This window comes from Syngnathus leptorhynchus, chromosome 18 (assembly GCF_054491065.1).
Source record: "Syngnathus leptorhynchus isolate UIUO chromosome 18, UIUO_Slep, whole genome shotgun sequence".
Classification (NCBI taxonomy): domain Eukaryota; kingdom Metazoa; phylum Chordata; class Actinopteri; order Syngnathiformes; family Syngnathidae; genus Syngnathus; species Syngnathus leptorhynchus.
The window spans coordinates 3,789,372-3,813,198 of record NC_141212.1 but is presented as its reverse complement, the minus strand read 5'-3'; the positions used below and the strand labels follow the sequence as shown (position 1 = coordinate 3,813,198).

At 44.7% G+C, this 23,827-nt stretch overlaps 1 protein-coding gene across 5 annotated transcripts in view; it reads left to right on the top strand.

Annotated features, from left to right (window-relative positions):
- The window catches only part of klhl29 (kelch-like family member 29), an 86,162-nt gene that overhangs the window by 46,708 nt on the left and 15,627 nt on the right, over positions 1-23,827 (top strand). For all 5 annotated transcript variants that reach the window (XM_085936867.1, XM_085936869.1, XM_085936870.1 and 2 more), the window contains 6 exons: positions 167-305; positions 1,685-2,155; positions 12,798-12,936; positions 16,428-16,624; positions 17,825-17,937; positions 18,441-18,587. In XM_085936867.1, coding sequence (XP_085792993.1) covers positions 167-305; positions 1,685-2,155; positions 12,798-12,936; positions 16,428-16,624; positions 17,825-17,937; positions 18,441-18,587 — 1,206 coding nt within the window. The remainder of the gene's footprint in view (positions 1-166; positions 306-1,684; positions 2,156-12,797; positions 12,937-16,427; positions 16,625-17,824; positions 17,938-18,440; positions 18,588-23,827) is intronic.

The following is a 23,827-nucleotide window of genomic DNA, read 5'->3' as shown; positions in this document are numbered from 1 at the left end:
ACATCTTTACTGTACAGAATTGAGCTTCTCGCACAACCAGCCAGACTAATATACAGTGAAGAGTTCTCCATGTTTTAAGGTCCAAGAATCACTTACAGACGTAAAATGGACATTATAAAATGCAATCAGACTCCATTTTGAAAAGTACAACTTATTTTGCTTCCAGGTGTCTCCTGGGGACAACCAAAGCTCTGGCTTGCTACTCACTCCGGGCGTAAGGTGGGGACAGACGCCCATCAACCAACTCACACCCTGGGACACGGACGAGCCGCCTAGCAAGCAGCATCGAGATGGCGAGGCTACAGGTAACGCGTGAAATTCACCCGCTTATTGTGAACGAGTGTGACTGTGAGTGAAAATGCATAATGTACAAACAGCTGCTTTTTTTCTTCTTTTTGGGGGGGTAGCCGAATCGTGCTACTAGAAAATGTCAAGATTGTACATGCAAAAAAAAAAAAACCCTTAGTGGTCTTAACAGCCACTAAGGTTTAAAACTAGGGTTAGGGTTTCAACATAAGATTTAAACTAGAGGAAGGGTTTTGTGCCATTGTCTCCCCTTTTCTGCCTCTCCTTCCCCCAAGACGTATTTGTAATGAAGCCACCCAGAATGGCTTTGCCCCAGAGCGGTTAATTTCCTTCGCTGACCTGCCGCGACTCACCCAAAAATGTCTCTTTTTAACAAGAGCACCAGCAGACAGCGGCGTTGCGCTAATAAAGAGAGACAACCGAAGACTCAATTGCAGCAACCGTTGACTGATTATCAGGCATTTTTCGTTCGTTATTTCAACTTTTTTTTTTTTTTTTTTCGGGTAAGGAGAACCAATTCAGCAATACCAACAAATACATGATTGCATTGTTGTACAAAAGGTTCACAATCGACTAAAAATAGGCGCTATAATGTTATAAAATAGGCTCTATAATGTTATTCTATATAGAAAAGTATTCAGACATTGAGAATGAGATACAAAACGAAGAAATAATTGGCAACACTCCATGAGGGGGAACTGGGTCACAAGGCACCAACAGATGCAAGGCAGAACCAGTTAGCTGACTGACTTTTGACTTCTCTATTAGAACCTCCAGCGTCATAAATAATGCAGGTGACTTTTTTTTCTTTTTTTTTTTTTTTTAAGCATCGTTTGGCCCTTTGACTTAGCTCTCTGTTATTTTTAGAAGGTGGCAAGGAGGCATCATTTAGGTCCAATATGGTTGCGTCTTCCCGGCACACCCTGCGCACCGAGCGCCTCGGGGTAGGAAATGATTGGCTCAGAGTGTGCGGATAAACACACAGTCCACAGTGGCATAAAAAGCACAAGCCATGCGTTTGCTCTTTGCTAAACTCTTGTGATGATGTTGATCTTACACACGGGTTAATTAAACATAAGGGAGGTGGTGTTATAAGGAAGGAGAAAAAAAAAATTTCATATGCAGCCTCAGTAGTGCAGCAGCCGGACGATTGGACGAGAAGGCATTAGAAAATCGCAAGAAAAAATAAGCACTATGCAAAATTTGATTCAAAGTAGCCCAGTAATAACACACTATATTGCAAATGTGAGCAATATAGTGGAAAAGAAAAAACATGGCGGATCTCGTATGTGATATTATTGCAAAAGAAATGTTGATATTTGCCGCAAAGTTTTTACATCTTTATCCAATATGCACTGGATTGGTCTTTGTCTCGCAGGTCCCGCCTGGGCAGCGCCGGTCAGCCAGCCCAGCCTCTTGCCCCACACGTACGCCCTCCCCCACCCGCCCTCCTATAACCACAGCGTGACGGCGCAGTCGCCCATCATCGGGGTGACATCTGTGCCGCCGCCCCATCATCAGCACTCCCTCATGACGGCCCACTTCCAGCTGACGCCGCAGTCCACCCCGCAGCCACCCGCCATGGTGCTGAGCATGCCCGGCCAGCCTCCTTACGCCACGGCTCCGTCCAGCCACGTGGTGCACGGCATGATGGCCAACGGCCACTTGAGCGCCCACCACCCGGGCCTCATCCAGCTCACCAATGGACAGGGGGCTGCCAGCCACGCCCCGGCCGCCGCCAACGCATCGCTGGCCGCCGCCGACAATCAGGAGGGTCCCAACGGGCTGCAAATGCTGCGGACGGTCGGGATGGGGAAGTACGAGTTCAGCGATCCGGGACATCCCAAAGGTAAGCAAGATTTCATGTGTTTGGTTTGCATGGTAGCTTTGGGTTAGGGAAAGTGGGTTAGCTTCCGCGTGTTAGTTAGCTTCACCATTGGAGCTCGTGAAATGGTTATTAACCTCAGACTCAACTAAAGCGCCTTTACTGATAGAGCAAATTTTTTGGGGGGGGTCCGAATTGGACCAGTGCCCGCCTCGCAGGTGTCGTTTGCAAAGTTGATTCACAGCCCTCGAGCAGAATTTGCCGTCTGGTTTTAACCTTGGAGTTTACGACGCGGGGACACGTCAGAAACAGATGTTGGCAATTCCCGGTACAATTTTCACATTTAATGAAGCTTTTCATTTAGGTTTAGATTGTTTTCACCCCCACGCACACTCCCGACCCCCCCTCGCCACATCTCCGACTCATTGCGATCAATAAAACAAAGGCAAATGAACTCGTAGATTGCAGAAAAGCAATTATTTTGCGGCCTGCCTGCGCCACATTGAAATGAGACTGTAGGTAGAATTGCAAACGGATAATTAGACAGGATTGTCGGCTCGCCCCGGTCTCGATAAAATGACAATTTTTGGCGCCTCCGGCGTATTGAATGGGCTGTCATGATCCATTAAGTCTATACGTGCGCACCTGCGTTGACCTCCCACCAAGAGGCGCCGAATGTTAGCGTTCACGGCGACGCAGAACGACATTGTGATTCCAGCCCGAGGGATCGTCATTATTGCAATTTATCACATTTTCAATCAATTAAGCCATATGCTGAAATGTAAACATGCCAACAAACCTCCAACGCCGGCAGGCCACCGATAAGTCAGCGTTGTAAAGAGACAAGATGGCAAAAGGGAGCTTGATCTTGGAGATGCTGACGCCGGCGCTCTTAATCCACACACGGGCCGCGAAGTGTGTGTCGGTCTGACATTTTATGAGCTGACAGCCTGCAAACAGGACAGTGGCAGAAATTGCGCCTCGTCTTTTGAACGCGGCTTTTGCTTCAAAGGCAGCAATTTGTCTTCGCTCCGCTTCGACGAGCGCATTTTTCTTCTTTGTGCGCACGTGTGCCGATACCCGCTTGCCGATACCGCTCTCAACAATTCACTCTTGGGTTGTCATTGACCATACAGGGTCATAAAATTCATGTTGATTTTTCTGAAATGCCATTGACAAATTCCAAATGATTTGAATGGCTCTTTAGAAGGGCGAGTATTAGATCCGCTTGATGGAATAACGTCAGCGAAAAGGAAAGTGCAGCGTATCGTCTGCTTTGTGTGCACTTTAAAGATGCTCTCCTGCGGAGATGTTTGTCGTCGCTCTATAATTTTGCCCACCTTGTTTCGCCACCCGCAGCAGGCACTCCCGGTAATAACCGCCTGTCGACACCGTTCGCCGCTCCCTTCCTCTTTAACGTTTACATTTTGTTTTTTTATCGCTACTCAAATAACCGGTGCGGCTGACTCGGACAAATTCTGCCGTCAGCGGAGGTGACTGACATTGTTGATTAAAGGCCTTGTAAAGAGTGCGGGGCCCCCGCAGGCCGGGAGAGGCAACTCGAGTATATTGAACAGCTCCTTTAGATCGATGCTCGTGTCCTGATGAATATCAGCCACGGGTTGCGAGTGTCGAGCTCAGCACGGACGAGCTCGCAAATGGGATTGATTTGAATGCATCTTAGCGAAGGGGCGGGGCAGGGGCTCCATTAGCCTTTGTTGCTTTAGCGTTATTTGCGCTACATTTGCGTTTCAGCGAGGGAAAACATATCCGTTATTGAGCATTAATACGTGTCGTCATTGGTTGCCAGCCTGTCTGGATTTTGTTTTGACACGCATTCAGTTTGAAAAGCCAGCCTTTTATCTGACACTCGACGCTAGCTTCCACCTCGGCAGTCTTTACTGGCCCTTTGCGACTCCCACAAACGGCGGCGACGATCACATGCACTCCAGGAGCCACCGGGCCCACGCGATGACACGGCGTGACACGCAGCCTCCTCGCCTGCCCGGGGAGTTCATCTTCCAGTCAGCTCACATCAGACCTTATCGGGGGAAGCGACGAGCGGCCGTCGCGAACGCAATTAAGATGCCCCGCCGAGTTAAGATCAAGGTTTGCCGTGAAAATGTGGATCTTTAACGTAGAGCAAAAAAAGTCACATGGGTTTACCGGTGACATAATACTGTGTTATGTATGATATCATAGAAATATAATATCTTAGAGAAAGGGGATATCGTTCAAGTGCGATAAATATAAAAATAGACAAATAAAAATAAACCGGCCTCAGCTGTTATTCACGCCGCATCATTTTAAATTTTAGACGGCAATGAGGACAGCCGGAGCTTCACTTCCAGTCGCAAACAGTTTTGCAATAAGCCACGCCAAGCCCATTAATCACAGCGGCCTTCATTAAACCCGGCCCCCCTTTTCTCCTCGCTTTGTTTCCCGTTTGGCAGCGCCCGAAGAAAAGAAAAAAAAAAAGTGGACGCAAGCTTCACTGGAACGGTGACGAGGTGACAAATTGTTTTGGTACCTTTGCAGTTATCTTGAAGTCGGTCATTATGGCGAAACGAGACAAAATATAACATCGCGGAGCAATCTTTAACGAGAGCACAGCTTGGCACTTCCAGTGTAAATATTGACCATGTTTATTATTTAAGATTGGCGCCTCCAACCCGTTTTGGAGACAGCCATAGCCGGCCGGCCTTCCAATTCTGATTCTGAAGCGGCATTGCCTTATCAAGTCGGTTCTTTAACTCTCCTGTAATTACAATTTACTCCGTAACAAATAACGATCCACGTAAATGTAAACAATTTACCTTTCACGGCTTTATATGGCTCCATGTTTAGTAGAATTGTGTTTAAAAATCTAGTATACGACACACGGCCGCTTTAATTTCTCTTCCAATTGCCAGGAGTGAACTTAACTAGTTTTTATACCCCTCCCTAGTCAGTAGTGGTCTGTGGTTTTTTGCTGGGATCAGCATGGCTCCCGTCCAAGAGTTTCCTTTACATCTTGGAGCCGCACGGGAGGGGGGGGGGGCTATTGGGAATACGGCGGCAGTTGAAAAGCCGCCTTCCGCCCGCACTCGCTCTCCCTCGTTATCGTATTTTAAAGGCGAGGAGCCCCCGCCAGGATCCTCCATGCATTATATCTGCCCGCGGTTAATGCACGGACGCTGGATAGCTCATTAAGATTGATCATCCCTTCCCCACTTCTTCCCATGCACAATTCCACGACAGCTTCATTAATCACCCGGATCTCGTAGATAAAGCTCGTGAACGTCGCCGGACGAACCCGAGGCCCGGACAGATCATGTTCTACATGCATAATCGGGAGCGTAGCTTGCCCACCCCTCACCTGCCCTCTTTGCGGCAAGTCACTCCTTTTGTTCGCGTCGCCGGATCGCATCCCCTTTTGTTCTTCACCCAAAAAAAAAAAAAAAAGCTCAGCGCTCGGTTGCGCTGGAATTTAGTCTTTTTATCTTCGCCAAGCTTGATGAGCTTTCGGGAATGTTGAGCACCCCAAAAAGGTGATGGGAAGAAATGTCTCCATTTTCTCAAGTGCGCCATTAATAGCCTGCAATATATTTAGTTAGCAAACTGCGAGCGGAAACTGTAAAACAAGCAACAAGAAAGATGTAGAAACAGCTGGAGTCCATTTGCCTCCAGGGAGCGCCGGCGCTTATTGGTCCCCCGGAAAACTTAATGGAAAAACTTTATGGGCGCCATGAAAGCCCATCAAATAAAGTTGATTTCCGCCGCACAAACAGATACAAGGAGACATTTACAAGAAATGTTATTCAAGTCACGTGGCTATAAAACTTGATACACCGCCTCAGATTTGTTTTACCAGATAGGCCAAAAGAAACATGCTAGTTTTCGCCATTGTTTCAAATAGAACCGGAACAAACGAACTCGTAAGCAAGACGACTGGAGTTTTGAGTTGTGTGCAAACACGGCAGATGCTGCCAGAAAGCCGGCGTCCGTCTTCGGCGCAACGGCTGTTCCTCTCTAATGAGAAGGCCTATGAGCAGCGGGAAGGTGGGGCGCCGAAACACTTCAGCGGTGTCGGCCATGTTTGTGTCAAACTTCTGCCAAGAAAAACTTTGAAACAGCTTTGATAACGCATGCGGGACATCTAATAAATACTAATGACGAGAGCAGACAATCCCCCTTCCCGTCTTATTATTCCTGGGAGTTAGCAACAAGGTCGAGCGCGGGAAAGATTGATAGTTTGTCTGCGACGTAGACGGATGATCGGCGCTCACGTCTGCAATCGAGACATCTTGCGCCGGCCCGATGGAAATCCCGTGTGAGGCGAAGCTAGTGCGATGCTATGGAATGATGCCGAATCACAGCGCGATTGACTTTTTGTCACGGCCATTCTCCGAGAGCCAGATGACAATATATGTTACCGTCGACGCCGTGTCGACATTTCACGCCACCGTATGGATAATGTACATGACAAAATGATTCATCACAATGACGATATTTGTCGGTAGTGTATGGTCACAGATAATAGCAATATATCACAATCGCAATATTTGTTGCTAATGTAGTCATTCCATACTGTAAGAAAAAAAATCGATACAGTACAGTTATTGAGAAGTGATTCTAGTTTCTTGATTTTTGTTGCATTTGTTTTACAATATTTTTTTTGGTGGGGGGGGGGCGAGCAATGAGGCAGTTCAGTGTGTTATTGGCATTTAAATGTTGTCTGTCTTTAGGGCTCCTGAACAAAAACGAAAAAAAAAAATTAGAAGGTCACATCTGCCATGCTTAAACATGGTCAGAAAAAAATGAAAGATTTTTTTTTTTTTTTAACAAGTTCTAATAGGATCAAAGGCAAATGTTCCATAGCCCCCACCGTTAACCTTCTCCCGCTTGAGCCGCTTTGACTTTTAGGACGTTGTCCAGTAAACATGCGGCACGGACACGGTGACATTTATCCTTAAAGGGCTCAGCTGACATGAAAATGTTATTATCTTTGTCTACATGCCGAGGAGGTGATGAGAAACGCGGCGAGTCGTAAACGCAATGCGAGTGTGAATGGTAAAAGATGCTGAAGGTTACACCAGACCTTTGCGCCATGCTTGCACTTTTCTTTTTTCTTTTTTACAGAGTGTCGGGGGCGGTCAAGTATTTGTCCTAAATTAAAAACAAAAAGAAGTAAGGTTCTAATTAATTTCATGAGAAATTAATTAACCAGTTGCTCGTAATTTTACGTAAAAAAAGCTTAGTTAATAATTGACTCGTTGATTACTATGAGTATAATCATTGTGGTGATTGTTTTTGTGGGTAGTAGGTAATACTTTGACAGCTAATGTTGTAATTGGCTGAGTGTCAGGCACTTTCATTAAAATAAAGTGCAGCGCTTGTCCGCTTCCCACCACTTTTAATTCAATTACATTAAGTTACTATTTCAGTGGCGGACTTCAAAGTGGTGACGTTTTTATAAAGCCGGCTGTAGAAAAAAAAAGGTAAAGCTGACAGAGCCAAATCAATCACCAGTGCCGTCAATGTCGTTTCCTCTTCAAGTTGACCGCTGACCAGGCACAAACAAAATTGTAAAAAAAAAAAAATGTACTCCTTAACATCGCAATGAGTTTGCTTTTCAATTTGTTCACAATTTTTACTAAAGTGGAAAATAAAAAAAATCAACTCAATTATTTATCTTTTCAATTTGGGAGCTTTAAAAAACTATTTTGGAAAGCACAAGTCTTTTTTTTTTATTTTGATTTTTTTGGCAGAATGGTGGAAATAATAGGGATAGATATCGTTTAGGTGAAATGAAGCTGTCAAGAGTCTTTCCATAATATGTTTATTTATTTATTTTTAAAGAGTGTGAAGGTGACGTGTTAACGTCTAGGACCGTCACACATTGCTTGAGCAGTGCTGGAAAATAAATTCTTGCACATTTCTGATGAGGTGCCATTGGCTAGCAGTGGATGTCATTATTCCGCATATTCCCTCGTGGAAGTAATCATTTCGGTGCTGCAAAAGCTTGGCGTGCGGGGGCTGTGCAAAGGTGTTAGAGCATTTTTAAAATAGTTGATGCCAGAACAACCCAGGAAATTCACTTTTATGTCTCATTAGGTATCATCAAATGAGGTTTCAGGTCACACAATTATTTGCATGATGTGGTGCACACGCGAAGCACAATCAAAAATGTGTCCCATCAATACTTTGATGTCGGATCTCGATTGAGAATTTTGTTTTTGGATTTCTTTCGTCGTCAATATAGTCAATAAATAGTGTTATTCATAAATACTGAATTGGAGCAGAAAATGAACATTGCGACTTTAGTTGCAGGTCTCTACTCGCTTTTAATTATTTATGCGGCCGTGTTGACATTGTCCTAATGTTCGGCGTTGCTCCTATGATGCACAGCCAGAATTAAAAACAAAAACAAAAAAACAGACATGACTTTTGATATTTTTGATTTTTTGTTCTGATTATTAGGAACACCAAAGTACAACAGTTATAATCTGTATACAGTAAGCGTACCCAATGAAAAAGGACTTATGTTATAATAGACAGGTTTGTTGTTTGTTGGAGTCAGTCACCCCTTTTTCTCTCAGCTTGAATTATTCAGGGGTGGGGGTGTCCCAGTTTTTTGCCGACTGGAGTTATTCCTGTGGCGCCCGTATTGTTGTGTTGTCTGTCTGTCGTTCCGTATTTGATTGCGAAGGGACTCCGTTTTCGACTTGTCAAACATAATTGGCGGACGCTTTATTAGAATATTCTAGCAATGTTTTATCATGCTGGTAGTCACATTTAGAGAGACACGATAGAGAAAAACAGAATTGTTTTTTTTTTTTCTTATGAGCTACCATGCCAAAACTATCCTGAAAATCAAAGTCTAGTGAGGATGTCTTTACATTTATTTATTTCTTATAAAGTTTTAAAAAGACCTCAAATGAATCCAACTGTAGCCTCCAACTTTCTAATTAGTGGACTTTTTCTTTTTATGATAATGTCACCTACAACCCCCCTCGCCCTGACATTGAAGCCACACCCCCGCCCCCTCGGGGTCCTTGACACACTTTCGTTCCCCTTGAGCTTGTCCTCAGATTCTCAGAGTGCGGCCTGACCTCTGGACCTTCAGGGTCCAAGTCCAGGTTCCCTTCAACGATCCCCTATGGCGTCCTTGAAACCTTCCTTTCCCCCCTAATGGTCGACCCTTGGCGAGCGGCTTCTTAACTCGGCACTCTTAAGCAGGAAGGAGGATGGAAAAAGACTTGAAGCGAGCTGCGTTATCACGGACTATTCTCCCAGGCGGCGAGAGTGAAGAGCTGTTGACGATGCGAGCGGATTTCCTGCGGAATGAATGCCGGTTGATTGGAATGTTTTGACGCCATTGGATGCCATCTGACTTTGTCACGTGGCCTCGCGATGGCACAAAGACGCCAGCTTTGATCCTCCCAAAAACATTTGCGAGCCTTTGATTATTTGTGTTTTTAAGTCTAAGAAGACGTGAAAATGGCCTTTGAAAAATATTCCTTAAAATTCTTTAGTATTACAGCTAAAACATGTCTAATTTATCGTGTTTTGTTTGATCAGGAAAAAATTAGGTCAAAATTGGCTGACAAGCACCCATATTTGATTGCATGTAAAATCCATGTTTTTATTCAATGAATATATATATATTGATATAAAAATATTTAATAAATGTAGAAAAATTACAAATATTGCTGTAAAAAATCTCAAGCGCTCACATGGGATATGTAACAAAAATACAATGTACAATAATAATAATTCTATAAATAGCAGGCCGAATGATAAGTGTGCTTTTTTTATGATTATTATTTTGAGGAACCAAAAGGCTTTTGATTTAGTTGTTCACAATGACCCTCAAATTAGTTGCATTTTAGCATTCGAAAACCAAACGTATTTTTATAAAAACTAAAAATACTTAAATTGACAAAAAATTTCTATGGTATTTTAAATTACAAGAAATACATGTATTTGCAATTACATTTAAACGGGTAAGATGAGTCAAAAGATTGTACCTTGTAATTATTTTCGAAATGTACTATGACTCATTTGTGTTTTTCTTCTAACGATTAAATTTTTAAAGTTAAATTGATTCAATTTATGAATTAAAATACAGTTTTGTTATGGAAAAATCTTCTCAATAGTCTTAATGTTTTTGGCTTCAAAAACAAGATGCAGCGTAAATACTTTAATACATTGATTTCATTTAATTTTTAATGTACGTCATAAAATATGCTCCTGTCTCTTTACGCTCTGAATGAAAACATTATAGTTGAGTTTTGAATTATTGAATTATTGATCATCTTGTAGTGCTGGTTTGCTTTCCGGGCAATTAAGCGAGCAGTGTTTTACTATTTAATCTTTAAAAGAGAACAAAAGGGTCAGTATAAGCACATTTGTTCTTTCAGAGTTTTCTTTAATGTCAAAAAACATTTTGTAAAAATCCTTTGATTGATAAATCATTAAGAATAGAATTTTTGTAACTAATTGGACGTTCATTATGCTAAAAATGGTATATTCAAACAAAAAAAATGTAAAAATGTTGTATACTTGTTAATAATATGGGGAAAATGAACGCCAAACTAAAATGAACTGTTTTTGATCGATAGGATCAAATATATTCAAACTAAAAATATGAAAATTATTTTTATAGACATGTTGCAAATATTCTGGGAAAAAAAATGTCTGATTAAAAACCAACATGCTTTAAATATTAAATCATCAAAGTATACCATTTTTTTTGTAATGTATTAGACATTAATACCAAAATATACAGTACATGTAATTAATGAACATTTGAATCTTATTTTGGCAATTTACTAATCCTAAAGTAATATTAACGCCACAATGTGATGACAAAGCCCACCGAAATTTTTGCCTTGAAAACAAAATGGCGGAAACACCCTCGCTCTTGTCAAACCGAAATGGAACACCAAAATGGCTTCAAGATCGGCAACCAATGGCGTAGGCTCTCTGGGCAACCTATCATGTCTTGGCGCGTCATTTATTTGGTATTGGCGAAGCGTTGGCACCCACCGATTGGTTGGCGTCCCCGAGTACCCCGATTGGACATAACGGCGTTACTAGGCCGAAAAGCAGCCAATCTGGAATGGCCCGCTCCTGTTGTGAACCCGTCCCCCCGACGACCCAACGGCGAAAGCTAGCGTAGGTCTTTGTTACTCCACTTGACGTCCCTCTGGGCATCCCCCTCGTATTGAGACGTAGCTTTGGCGTCCCCCCGCACCGAAGAATGGGCTACGCCATTTGTAGTTTCACGGGGTTGTTCTGGGGCAAATCCTCCCACCATCAGCTCCTCTATTAGCCATTCAGGTGTGTCCTCACGACTCCGAGGCAGTCGGCCTTTTGTCTGCTCCCCGGACCCCCGCTCCACCCCGTCACGGGGCCCTATTCACGGTGTGAAGGGGTGCTATGCGGTACGGCTGATTGGAGGCGAGAGCCATATCGCTTTTGCAGGAGAGTCCAAACTATTCACTGTCGGGAAGACTTGGCCCGCTGACAGGATGAGCTGGGGTGGAATGCTTTTGTGTTTCGGGGTGGGGAGATTTCCAGAACGGTCCACGTACGAAACATTTGGTCCGGTACTGATTTTGATTGATTGAGATCATACGATCGACTTAAATCAGTTCTTTTATTTTGAAAACACTTATCAGTCCTTCTGTTGGAGTGAATACTTTTGCCCCCCCTCCCTCTGCTGTTTTCAGAGTACTGTAGTACGGGTCTCCATGCGTTGCAAATTCCACCGTTTACCAAATGTTCCTATTGAGGAACCTAGCGTCCCGCACAGCCGGCACCGGCAATCAAAAGCTTTAACGGCACAAGAAAACCGTCCATAACCATCGCATCCCGTGTTATGGCTTGTGAATGTTCTCAAAGTGGCCTTCTGGATTCCAAAGCATGACGTGTCCCCCCCACTCCCCCACCCCACTTCACCCCTACCTCCCGCTGACTTTCCCTCTCAGCATCCCCTCACGGCGCCTCATTAAGACACCAGAAAAACAAGCGCCTCCGACCCGGCGCCGCAGTTGGTCCGACGAGGCGCCACCGTACCGAATTTGCATCAGTCGGCCGCGAGCGTGATTCTTTCCCAATCCGGTTGTCGTCGAGATGATTATGTTTGGGGATAAGCAGATAGCGGCGGTGGAAAGGCAACTTTGCGCTAAGTAGGACAATCTATTTACAGCCTGTCACATGAATGGAAAAGATCTTCTTTCAGATTCCGAAGAAAAGTCGCACATTGTAATTAGTCAAACATATTTGGGGGTTAATATGAAAATTATTCAATTTTTGAGATTTTTTTTTTTGTTTACTTTTTTAGCATCATAAACAGGTGAGCTAATTCTGTGCCGGATTTGTTTACATTTATTTATTTCTATTTATTTATTTATTTTACGAGGAATGGCACATTGTGTATTTTTTTTTTTTTTACGTATACTACCATGCCGTTTCCCAGTAAAGCGTTTTAAACAGGGGAGCTAACTAACGACAATACGACTTGATTTCGTTCAATGTTTCTTCTCTGTGTCACGCTGTTGATGCTTCATGTCTGTCCTGAAAATCAAACAAAGCAACTTCTCAACCTAAAATGTCACTGTCTGTTTTTCTTCTCCTATTTTTTTTTCCCCCTTCTTCTTTTTTTCTTCCTCCGCAGAGATGTTGAAGGAGCTCAACCAGCAGCGGCGAGCGAAAGAGTTTACAGACCTGAAAATAATTGTTGAAGGCAAAGAGTTTGAAGTCCACCAAAATGTTCTAGCTTCCTGCAGCTTGTATTTCAAGGACCTGGTCAAAAGGTTTGCCTTTTCCTGACAGCACTCCTCCTTCTCCTTGATTCCCACCTGTTCTCTTTTGTAGGGCACATTTGTGTCTCTTTCCTAACCCCACTTAGCTCCACCCCCCCTCGCCCTTCTTTCTCTTTCTGTTCTCTCTTTCCATCTTTCTTGCAGGTGCGTGAAGACATTTTGTTTTGGTTCTAGCGCAGGGCCAGCAGCCATTCCTTCCTTCTCTCCCCCCCTCACTCCCACACTCAAATGAATGTATCTGAATCTGGAGCTAAAGGTCAACAACTGGTCATCGCCCCCCCCCCCCCTCTCCGTCACCACACCATTTTTAACGCGATTGCTTCATTTTGGTTTGGCTTCCGTGTGTGCTAACTCGGATCACGTCGCTCATTTGAAATTTCATAATGTCCCGGCTTGAAATCCTTGCAGATGTTTTTCAGCTTGACTAACACTTCCTCGGGAGCCCGAGCGGTTCCGCTGCTCTCCGTCTTTACGTGGCCTGTTTGCGTAAATGCCAAAAGGCAAAAAGAGAGAGCGCCTAACGGGGGGGGGGAGGGTAACCTCGTTCGCCCTGCGGCCACGCTGAGCTCGTAAACGTGCTGCTTATTAGCTGCCCACCGTCGACGATATTGCCATATTTCTTGTGCTAGCTTAATTAGGAACACCGGAAATTATTAACTAAATTTGTATTTTATTGATATATTTTTATATAATTATTTATATATTTATTTTATATAGATTTTATTTTGATTTTCAAATTATGGTCATGGATTTTTTTAGACACATTTTTCTAATTGAATGAAGAATTTCTGTTTAAAAATTAGATTATTCATGGTAAAGAATAAAATATTTGGTCCAAATAAATTGCGTTTTTTCTAGCTTTTAGGAGCCCAGCGTCTCTCGTCATAGCCAGACTTGGAGGTTGTGCTGTACATTTCAAATTCAGACAGGCGATGGAGAAGCAGACAAGAGCATGTGGTACTGACACGCCAATTCAAGAGTCTGCCTTTGACCTTGGCGAGAGCAGGTAGCCCTTGCGAGGGTCCCTGACCGTGCTCGTGTCCTTCATTCGGTGTCTCCCGCATATCTGGAATGCGTGAAGATGCGAAGCCCTTGAAAGACACCTGAGCTTAACAATTTAATAAGCTCAAAGACTCCCGAATTGTTTAATTGATTATAGGGGTGCTTTCATAAGTCGTCACTTTTCATGCTAGTTGGCTTAAGAGACATTTGGCTCATTTTGCCGTCGCCTTGAGAAAACCACATTTGTTCAAGTACTTGTTATGCCTAGTGAAGTTCATGGAACAGCTTCCACTTTTGTTGCTTTCTAACTCGGAGTTCACAATTTTTTTACCAGAGACCCTCTTACATGGCAAAATGTAACAATTTTTTTTTTGAATTGATTGTAATATTTCACTTTTTATTTTTCTATTTATTTTTACATTTAGGCAAAGAATGCCACCCAAGCATTCACCCCCTCCCTCCCCTTCCCCAAACAGCAGTCTGACTGATCGTAACCAGCAATTCCATTTCACCCATCAGCATTTTCCAATAAGCGTGCTCACTTGGCATTTAATTTATGGCATCCGTCCGCAGTTTCTGCATGGCCACAACCACGCGGCGCCAACACCTCTGAGCCGCTCTGACACGTTCGTCCTCTCTAGCCGTGCGAAACCCGCAACTACACTCACCCCGCGGGAAGGACGGGACTTTGTCTAATACCTCTCACATTTATGTGTAGTCTTTGTCCTAGTTGATCCCAATAGGGAGACGTGTCTTTACTTTCTTATTTGGATTGCAGTTTCATATTAAAGATAATTTTGTGTGATTGCTACCAAATTCCAATGAAGAATACCAAACAGAAGCTGCCAGAATTTTGGTGAAGTTGTGTGCGCCAAATGTGTGTTTTCTGTGTTTGGCCTTCATTCTCCACCCCCTCTCAGAAAGGTGTAGCATTTTTTTTCCCCTCCCACAAACAGATTCTACCATCCCAATGTAGCTCATCTCGACATTTTCACGCTCGCCGTCCTCCCGCCTCCATTTTTCACACGAGTGCAATCAGATGCTAGCCTCCTTTTTTCAGACGCTCCCTAACGTTTTTCCGCGGGCGCTCGAGCCACTTCCTGCTGCACTAATTGACTGGGCTGATGCTCTTTTTTTTTTTTTTTTTGTATTTATAGCTCTTAACTCCATCCTCCCTCCATCATTTTGACCCTCCCCTTTCTTTCTTCTCACCTGCCCACCCCCCCTCCGCTCCCCCCCTGCAGGCAGGCCTTTGAGCGGGATAAAGGTCAATAACGCTATGTGGCTTTTTGCTTTGCAGGAGGACAAAACATTAAGAAAAAAAAAAAAGAAAAAAAAACATTTAAAAAAAAAAAAGCTTTGGGTTTTTGCAGCCATGCGGAGACAATTAAATGTCATCATTTTTTAATTTATTTTTGGATGTCCTCACCTCCCTCCCCCCTCCCTCCCTCCCTGACTGCGTTTCAAATGATGACTAATGTCTTTGAGTTCATACACTACAGGATATAATTGCAGGTGTGATGGTGGTGGGCTTTTTTTTTTGTTGGAGAGGGCGGGATGCTTGGTTGGGCTCATCTCTTATTGAAAAGTCATGGAACAACACAAAACCCTCCCTGTTAAGGATGGCTGCTGGCTCCCTGTGGAAGAACCGTCTCCCTTCTGCCTTACCCCTTTCTCCCTCTTTTTTTTTCTTTTAATCATCCCTCCCTCGTCCCACCATTCTGTTGTCTTGTCCTGTTTGTTTGGTGTCCCATTTAAACTGACCTGTGAGCCAAATAAATAAATTAAGAAAATTGTGCCCCCCCCCCTAATACTGATGATGCATTTTTAATTCATGCATCTCAGTATTTTTCAATTCGTTTGTGTGTTATGAAATAAAATGAAATTTAAGTCATTGGGAGGCGGCGTATCCAACTGCCTCCTCGTTAATGCTCGGCAATTTGCCAGATTTCCAGAACGCGGCGTCCGTTGTGTACGTTTTCTAATTCAGCAAAGTGGCTCCAGCAGCAAGAAGGGGAAAAAAAAAAAAGCCAAATCTTGATTGACGCGTGGAAAGGGCCTCCATCCATCTTAATACCGGCCACTTTTCATATGTCCGTGGCCGCGGGGATGGGAGTTAAAGTGGTTGCGGGTCGGAAGGGGCGTTCTATTTATTTTGCCCTTGAGTGGATTATTGTTTCACAAGGGACATTAAACATGGGTGGTGAGGTGTTACTTAGCGCCCTAATACCTCCCCCGCGGACAAATTGCCGTCATTCGAGCCCGGCCCGAGTAGCACTTACTCTGCTTCTTATGCCTCACAGCCTTGGGGGAGGTATCATCAAATCGTTTTATACGTAGGTCATCTTTTGCAAATTCATATAAATACAACTCCCCAAATTCTCTCCCTTTGTCTCACAATCTTCCTTCGACCCACAAGCAGCAAGCCCTCTCAAAGCCGTCTTCTGTCTTTTTCTCTGTGCCGCCATTGATCGGAGCAGGTCGTCAGGGGAGACGCGCAACGGTGAGATGCTGAAGCTGAGCATGAGCAACATCGGCGCCGAGGTTCTGGAGCAGCTGCTGGAGTTTGTCTATACCGGCTCGCTGGTCATCGATTCGGCCAACGCCAAGACGCTGTTGGAAGCCGCCAACAAGTTCCAGTTCAACACTTTCTGCAAAGTTTGCGTCTCCTTCCTAGGTGGGTCACGGCGCGTCCCAATACATTTGTCTCTAAGGTCACCGAATAAGTTTGGAAAAATCTTTGTTGGTGGGGTGACAGTCATAAAAAAAATAAAAAAATCCTGAAATGTCAGTATTTGCATTCCATCTCATGAGTTGTTTGGGGGTATAGCGAACGCGAGAGAAGCGCATGTCGGCAAAAAAGGTCAGAGGCGGGCGAGCGGAGAAAAGAAAACAGCAGAAACAGCGCCTATTGATTTGTTTTTCTCTATTTGGGCTACACAACACAGGAAAAAAGCAAAAGCAAACACGGAAGCCATTTGTAGACTTCATTTCCTCTGAGACGTCAATTCATTCAGCCTCGACAAGATTCATGACATTTTAGCACATTAGAGCGGCCCGGTGAGGGAGGGGCGCCCTGTTCGCGTCCCACTGTTTGTCCTTGACAGAGGAGAATGAGCATGTCAAATGTTAGGAGAGTCACGCCGACCTACTTTCTTTGACGTCAATTCAAAGAACTCGTCAGATACTTGCAGTTAGTTGATGGTGTGTTTTGGCTTTGCCTCTGTTGACTGCTATTTGTTTTGGGGCTCAAATAAAAAATAAAAAAGGCCTGGCATGGGTCCCTCTCCAGGGCAATTATTTAATCAGCCGCTTTCATTGAGCCAGTTCATCAGTCCGTCTGATTGCATGTTGATTAGTAAAGTTCTGCTCTTTTGATTCTGATTGCTCTGGTCAAAAGCAAACTCTTGTCAAAGATCTGAGGGGGTTTGTAAGATCTCCCCCTGCTGGTCATTTCAAGAGCTACCTCTTTAACGTGCCGCCGGCTAATCCCTAATCCTACTCCCCGTGATCGATTCTTGCCCCGTTTGTTTGTCCCGGGAGGCGTTTGGAGTTATTAGACGTGTCGAGGTAGCTAGAAAGCTGATAAGCTGTGACACAATCCCTCGACATCATCTTCGACGTCCGCCATCTCTCTATCGACCGAATCAATCTGTCTGTGTTCTCCCCTCACGGGTCTTCTGACTTGACCTTCTTCTTCTTCTCGGTCTTCCGCTTGGTCTTCACGATTTAGTCAATGACCTGTTTTGTTTTTTTTTCTGTCGGGCTTTGTTTTGTTTGGAGTCATAAGCGTGAAATAGTAACATTTGTGGATTTCAGCTCCAAGGCTTTAAGCAAATGCACTTTGAAATTCCAAATCTTCTTTTTTTTTTCGCAGAGAAACAGCTGACGGCGGCAAACTGCTTGGGAGTCCTGGCCATGGCCGAGGCCATGGCTTGCACAGAGCTACACAACATGGCCAAAGCCTTTGCACTGCAGAACTTCCCCGAGGTAAGTTGAGCAACAGACACAGAATTTTCTTCTATATTTGATGCAAGGACCAACTCGACATCCTCGACACGGCCCGCAACTAATGTTGTGCGCCAGGTGCAGACATTTTGAGTCACGCTACTTGCAGCCATTTATGTAAGTCAGTGATTTAAAATTGGCTGTTGATTTATTTTTTTCCCCCTCCCCATTTGTCTTCTTGGTCATGTAAAATGGAGGCTCCCTTTATGCCTGAACATTAGTTTTCCCGTGGAAGAGGAAAGCTTGATATACTCCTTTGGTTATTTATAACGTGATGGATATTTATTGAAAAATGCAGCCAGTCAGAACGAGCAGTATAAAAAAAAAAAAAATGCTATATGACTTCTAAAATGTTCCATGGGTGTGGTGGTGTATCATTTTATGTTGACTGGAAAGCTTGTAAGGAAGGGATGCAATAAGTAGCAAATCAAAGTCAGCTTGCAGATTGAGAAAATATCCACTTATTGGATGTATTTGATGATCAGGTGGCGGGACAGGAGGAGATCCTGAGCGTGTCCAAGGAAGACCTGGTGGCCTACCTGTCCAACGACAGCCTCAACACCAAAGCGGAGGAGTTGGTATACGAGACGGTCATCAAGTGGATCAAACGGGACTCGGGCTCCAGAGTTCAGGTAAGGGAAGATAAATATAACCGTTCCAATTCTGGAAATGTTTTGCCCTCTCATTGTTGTCTTGGTTTCTCGTGAGACACGCAAAGGGTACACAAACACAGCCGCCGCCGTTTTTTTGATTGTTTGTCGGCGAGCTGTCAGGCGATTCAGTTCATCACTGGTTACATCCTCGAGATTGATATCGGCAGCAAAATTGGCACAGTGCGCCCAATCGATAAAGCCTCAAGGTCGCGGTGTCGTCATCCGAAAGCAAACGAAGCATCCAAGGATACCCGCGCACCGTTGAAACCTCGGGTCATGAGAATTTGATTGATTCCGACGGCAAAGACCGCAAATGCAAAGCCGCTGATTTTTATGGGCTGTTTGAAAATGGAAGCGAGATTAGCAGATGAATTGCCGCCCATCCGTCATCGGAAGAGTCATCCGTCCTCGGCGAGCGCCGGCCCGCTCCCTCCGGATCAGACGTCCAAAATCAATGCTCTCTGTCGGCGCTTACATCATTATTTCTCATTCTGCGTTTAGCGTCGCGCCTTCGATCTACGTTCCTACCGCGTCTTCGTCAAGCGTACTTAGCGTACTAGCAAAGCGAGGCGTCTAGACGTTTTATGAAAATACCATGTCGTCACCTCAGTAACTAGTTCAACTGGACTCTAAATAAGTGAAAATGACTTTCATGGACTTTCTCATTTCAACATCAGGGAAAGACAGTTGTTGAGGGTGCTGTAATATTGAGTGAGTGATGTCCGCTGCATGTCCAAAAACTCCACGCTGTTCGGTCCAGCAATCTTGCCCTCTAATGGAGAGCAGAGCTGTTCCGCAGAAGTGGACTTGGGGGTGGGGGGAGCATTTTTCCGCTTGTCTGAACAAGCCATTCACATATTCCTGAGACGCGAGACCCCGGATCACCTTGCGTTTGAGCCAAGAAGAAGAAGGTACAGAAGATTGGAAAGATGGGGAGGAACAATCCAAGCGTAGCAAGGGACGACTTCGAATCTCGTGCCCTGACCTCCTCGGGCGGGAACCGAAAAACCCCTCTTGTGCATTCTTCTCCCGTCGCGCCGCATTCATGGTCCACATCCACCAACGCTTCATCCCGAGGGGGAAAATCACTCCTTTGGAACCTGTGACAACTTTTTATGACATGTCAGGGCACAATGTCGCCGCGCAACTTTTAAGCTGTCAACTTGTCATTATGTGCGCGCGTGCAACTTTGCATTCATCTCAGCACGCCCCCGTTTTTTGCGTGTTAAGCCGCCGGCTATATTGGGGAAAAGTGGCATATTGAACGCGGCGGGTAAATAATATGCAATTTTCTCTTTCCGCTAGCCTGTCAGCTTGCGGCAGGAAACGAGGCATGGACATTGCTCGGAGACTGAAGAGAACATTAGCGCGTGTGTTTCGGGGAAATTGTACGGATTTTAGCAGAGTCCTCACATGACCCTGCCAAAATTTATATAAAAAGTGTAAAACTATCTTTTAAATACAGATGGCTCCACTAACTCGTAATTTGGCTCTCATTCTCTGAAGGACGAAAGTTTCTCGCCGCATGAAAAAAAAAAATACAATTAACCCCACTTAATGGCGCGTGGGCGAGTCTTTTGCGCTTTGCAACTCAAAAGACAATGGCTAAATTAAAATCGACGTTGCAGGTAAAATGGGGTCATATTTGTCGTTTTAGACGACGGCAAAGCCGTTTAAAGATGAACACGCGGGCTCACATCAACTCAAAGCACTTTTGTCCTCTGGTATTCATTTTGCCATAATTTGTTCTGACGTTCCAAAAAACGTGAGGGGGAAAAAAAAAAAGACCAAGAAAATGACATTAGCTTATTATGGGAGTCCCACATAAGCACATGAAGTAATACCTTTAACTGTGTTCATTGGGCCCGAGAACCACAAATGTCGTGCCGGGCCGTTGTTATTCCTGCGAGGGCTGGCTTTTTTTTTTTTTTTAAATCAGGCAAAGCACGCTATTAAGTGTCCTTTTTAGCAGTGTTACAGTCGCTGGCCACTTTCCAAAGAGACAATTAATCAGCCTCTTTTGTCACCTGGCCAGATAGGCTCGGCTATGAAATGAAATGTCGACGTGATGCCTAATGGAGGTCCCATTCAGCCTTTTGGCAGAGACTGGCCTTCGGTAATTGAACGAGTGCGGCGCGATACAAAGGACTGCCGGGTGGACGTGAGGACGAGGGTCCTGCTTTCACCGCTGGCGGAAAAGCCTTGAGTCTCGAGCAGATGTTGATCCAAATCAAATATTACGCTGTTTTGATCATCAAGCTTAGCAGCGTTGATGTATGGCGCCCTGAGACTTTTTTTGTTGCTAAATGAAACTGGCATTAGTGGCTATTTTCTTTATGTATTTTTTGAAAAATAGCTGTTCCAAACCAAAACAACCAACTTTTTGCACGTTTCCTTGAAACAATTGAATGTCTATTGGTGATCCAGATTATATTTTTCAAACTTCTAAATCAACTGAGTGAGTTTAGAATACAATAGAAAATGTACCCAGAATTGGGTCAATGAGAGCATGTAGTGTAAAAGCCACCATTGTCTCATCCAAAATGTTCATGTTGCCCGATGTTTTCAAATCAGGGGTGGGGGAGGATGGGTCAGGGGATTGGATGCAGGCCAGTGAACTGTGGACCTCTACGGACATCTGTGTGGTCCCAGAGCGTGCTCAGTCCTGATGTGTGCAGCCAGATGGACGCGCCCGCTGGACCGTGGCAACTTTACAGGTCAAAGCCGCGCTCGCTTACGCTGGCTTCAACCTCCTACTGTGCATATTAGCCTGGAAGCTAATACTATGCCACTACAACCCGAGCATTATCTCTCAGGTGTGCCTAATATTTTGGGCGAACAGAGACTTGTCTCCCCGTGTGCAACGAGGAGTCTTGCACCTGAACGTGTTCCTTTTCTCCCAATGAAGTCATGCTGAAATGCGTTGCACCTGTCAGTCGTGGCTCAGGGCGACATGCTCCCCTCCCTCCCTCCCCCGTCTGTTCTTCCACTCACCATCAACCAACCCCCTCATTCGCCTTTTCGCTCACATCCTCCCCAACTGACACGCACTCACACTCATAGTCACGCAGACGGTGAAAAACACCATTTGCGGCCAAGCGTATTTTGCTCCCGCGTAACACGTGCCGGCGCTCTGTCATTGCAGTTGAATGCGTTTGTTTGTGAGGCTGCGCGCTCTTTTACACGCGAGTTATTATTCATGTGTAGTAGGGGGGGGGGGCTTCTATTTTTCAAACTCAACCAGATGACATGACCCTCTGTGTGTCATTTGCTTGAGTCGTTTGGAAATTCCGACTGAAGCAGGCTGCTGTCATGTATTTTGCTTTAAACTGGGTGAAGCAGCATGTGGCTCTCACTGCCAACACCTAGAAGTCTGTCGTCATGTTTGTTGTTTTGTGTTCACTTGGGTGAAAAGGAATAATTCTACCAGGCATCTTGCTGGATTGTTTTTGTGTCTTGAGTGCTTATGTGAGCCCATTAGCGAGGGAGGCTTGCATGTTGCGAGTCACGTTGTTCAGACATATGGTCTTCTCATCCTTGAATTGAAGGGGGAAAAAAAATAACTAAAAATAACTGCCGCACATGAGCCTCGGACCTCCCGCAGAGAGCTTCCATATGTCGGCCATGTTAGCGCTCGCGCGCCGCTTGTCATAATAAATGAGCATGACCAACAGAAAACCGCAGCCTACTTTTGTTGATAATATTGGAAAAATGTTCCCTTCTTTGTTGTGAAGACTTGGAAAAAGTCCGATATGCCGTAAATAATAACAATTTGAGCGATTCTTTGTTGACAGTATGGAGTGGGCCTAAAAATAACCTTTTTTTCCCCGAAGTCGTCATTTTCTAAAGCCTTGTGTCAGGTCAGGGAAGACGAAGGTGAAATCTCTCGCAATTCGTCTGTCAGGAGGACGCTCGCATTTATCCGCGAGCGAGAGAGAGAAAGCGATATGGCCGCCGAGCCCGGCAAGGATGGAGAGAAATGGAGTCTGTCGCTCCCCGCGCTCACTCTCAATTGTCAAACATGATTCACCGATGGGAATGTCATGAGCGATGTCCCTCGGAGGTGCCCCCCCCCCCAACCCCCCCCCCCCCCCTTTGAGAACGCAGAGGTCGTTATGTGAACTCAGCACACTGAGCTCTAACCTATCATTTGTACTTGTGCCGCTTTCGAGTAAAATGGCGAATTTCAGAGCCCCCAGCGGGGACCCGCCAAATCGATGTCTAACGACTTCTGCCAGGTGCGGTTGTCTGACATTACACAATGGAGACGATATAGCAAATTATTTTCCATACTGCAAATGGATTATGCTATTTATCGCAACTTAGTCGTATAGTCGCGGCCCTACGCTGCCCCCTGCTGTTTGTAGGGATGAAAATTAGTTCGCAATACTTTGTGTATTTGTGGCCTCTTTTTTTTAAAAAAACATGGAAACTGACACCTTGAGAATCTGCAGTAAGGTTGCATCTCGGTTCCATTGTGAGCGTAGGAGGACAAGTGTGGAGCGGCGGTGGCGAGAGAGAAAGAGAGAGAGAGAGAGAGAGAGAGCGTTTGCTACGTTGCTATGTTTCACAATGCCTTGTGAAATGGACTTTATTAATCATGTAGCACTGCTGCGTCACCATTTACGAATCGTAATAGTTGCAAAATGATTTTATTCTTGGAAGAATATACTTTTTTTTTGCTACTGTTCCGCAGAAAGTTCAGTTGAGTGATGAAGGGAAGGGGGGGGAGCATGTCAAGTTGAGCACTGTATCGAGAGCTTGTCACTGACAGTTGCTTTTTGGAAATCCCAGCAGCGGTTGCCGTGGTAACCTCTTTGCATCAGTTGATGGAGTCATCCTGTTTGCAGGTCACATTGTGACGGTTCAAATTTGATCTAGAATTACAGTAATCCAATTTTTCAAGTTGCTAAAAAAAAAAAAACTAGAGCAAAGAATTGCCGTCCTCGGCTCCCTCCAAAGTGATTGATTTTTTTTTATGATTGAAGTAAGCTCAGATGGTAAATTGTTGACCTCTTGGGTTTGTCCAAGCGCCGACACAAAGACTTTGCTGCTCGAGAGCTGTGAAGCCTTCGAGGCCTTTGCTGACACGCGAGGCCGAGTGCCTCTTTTATCTCCACTGAGAGCGGCAATTGTCTGGCAAAGTCATTATATTCAGCACCCGGCGAGCATCTTTAGTTCATACAGTATTTTTTTTTTTTTTATCCTCAAGGTCGTAG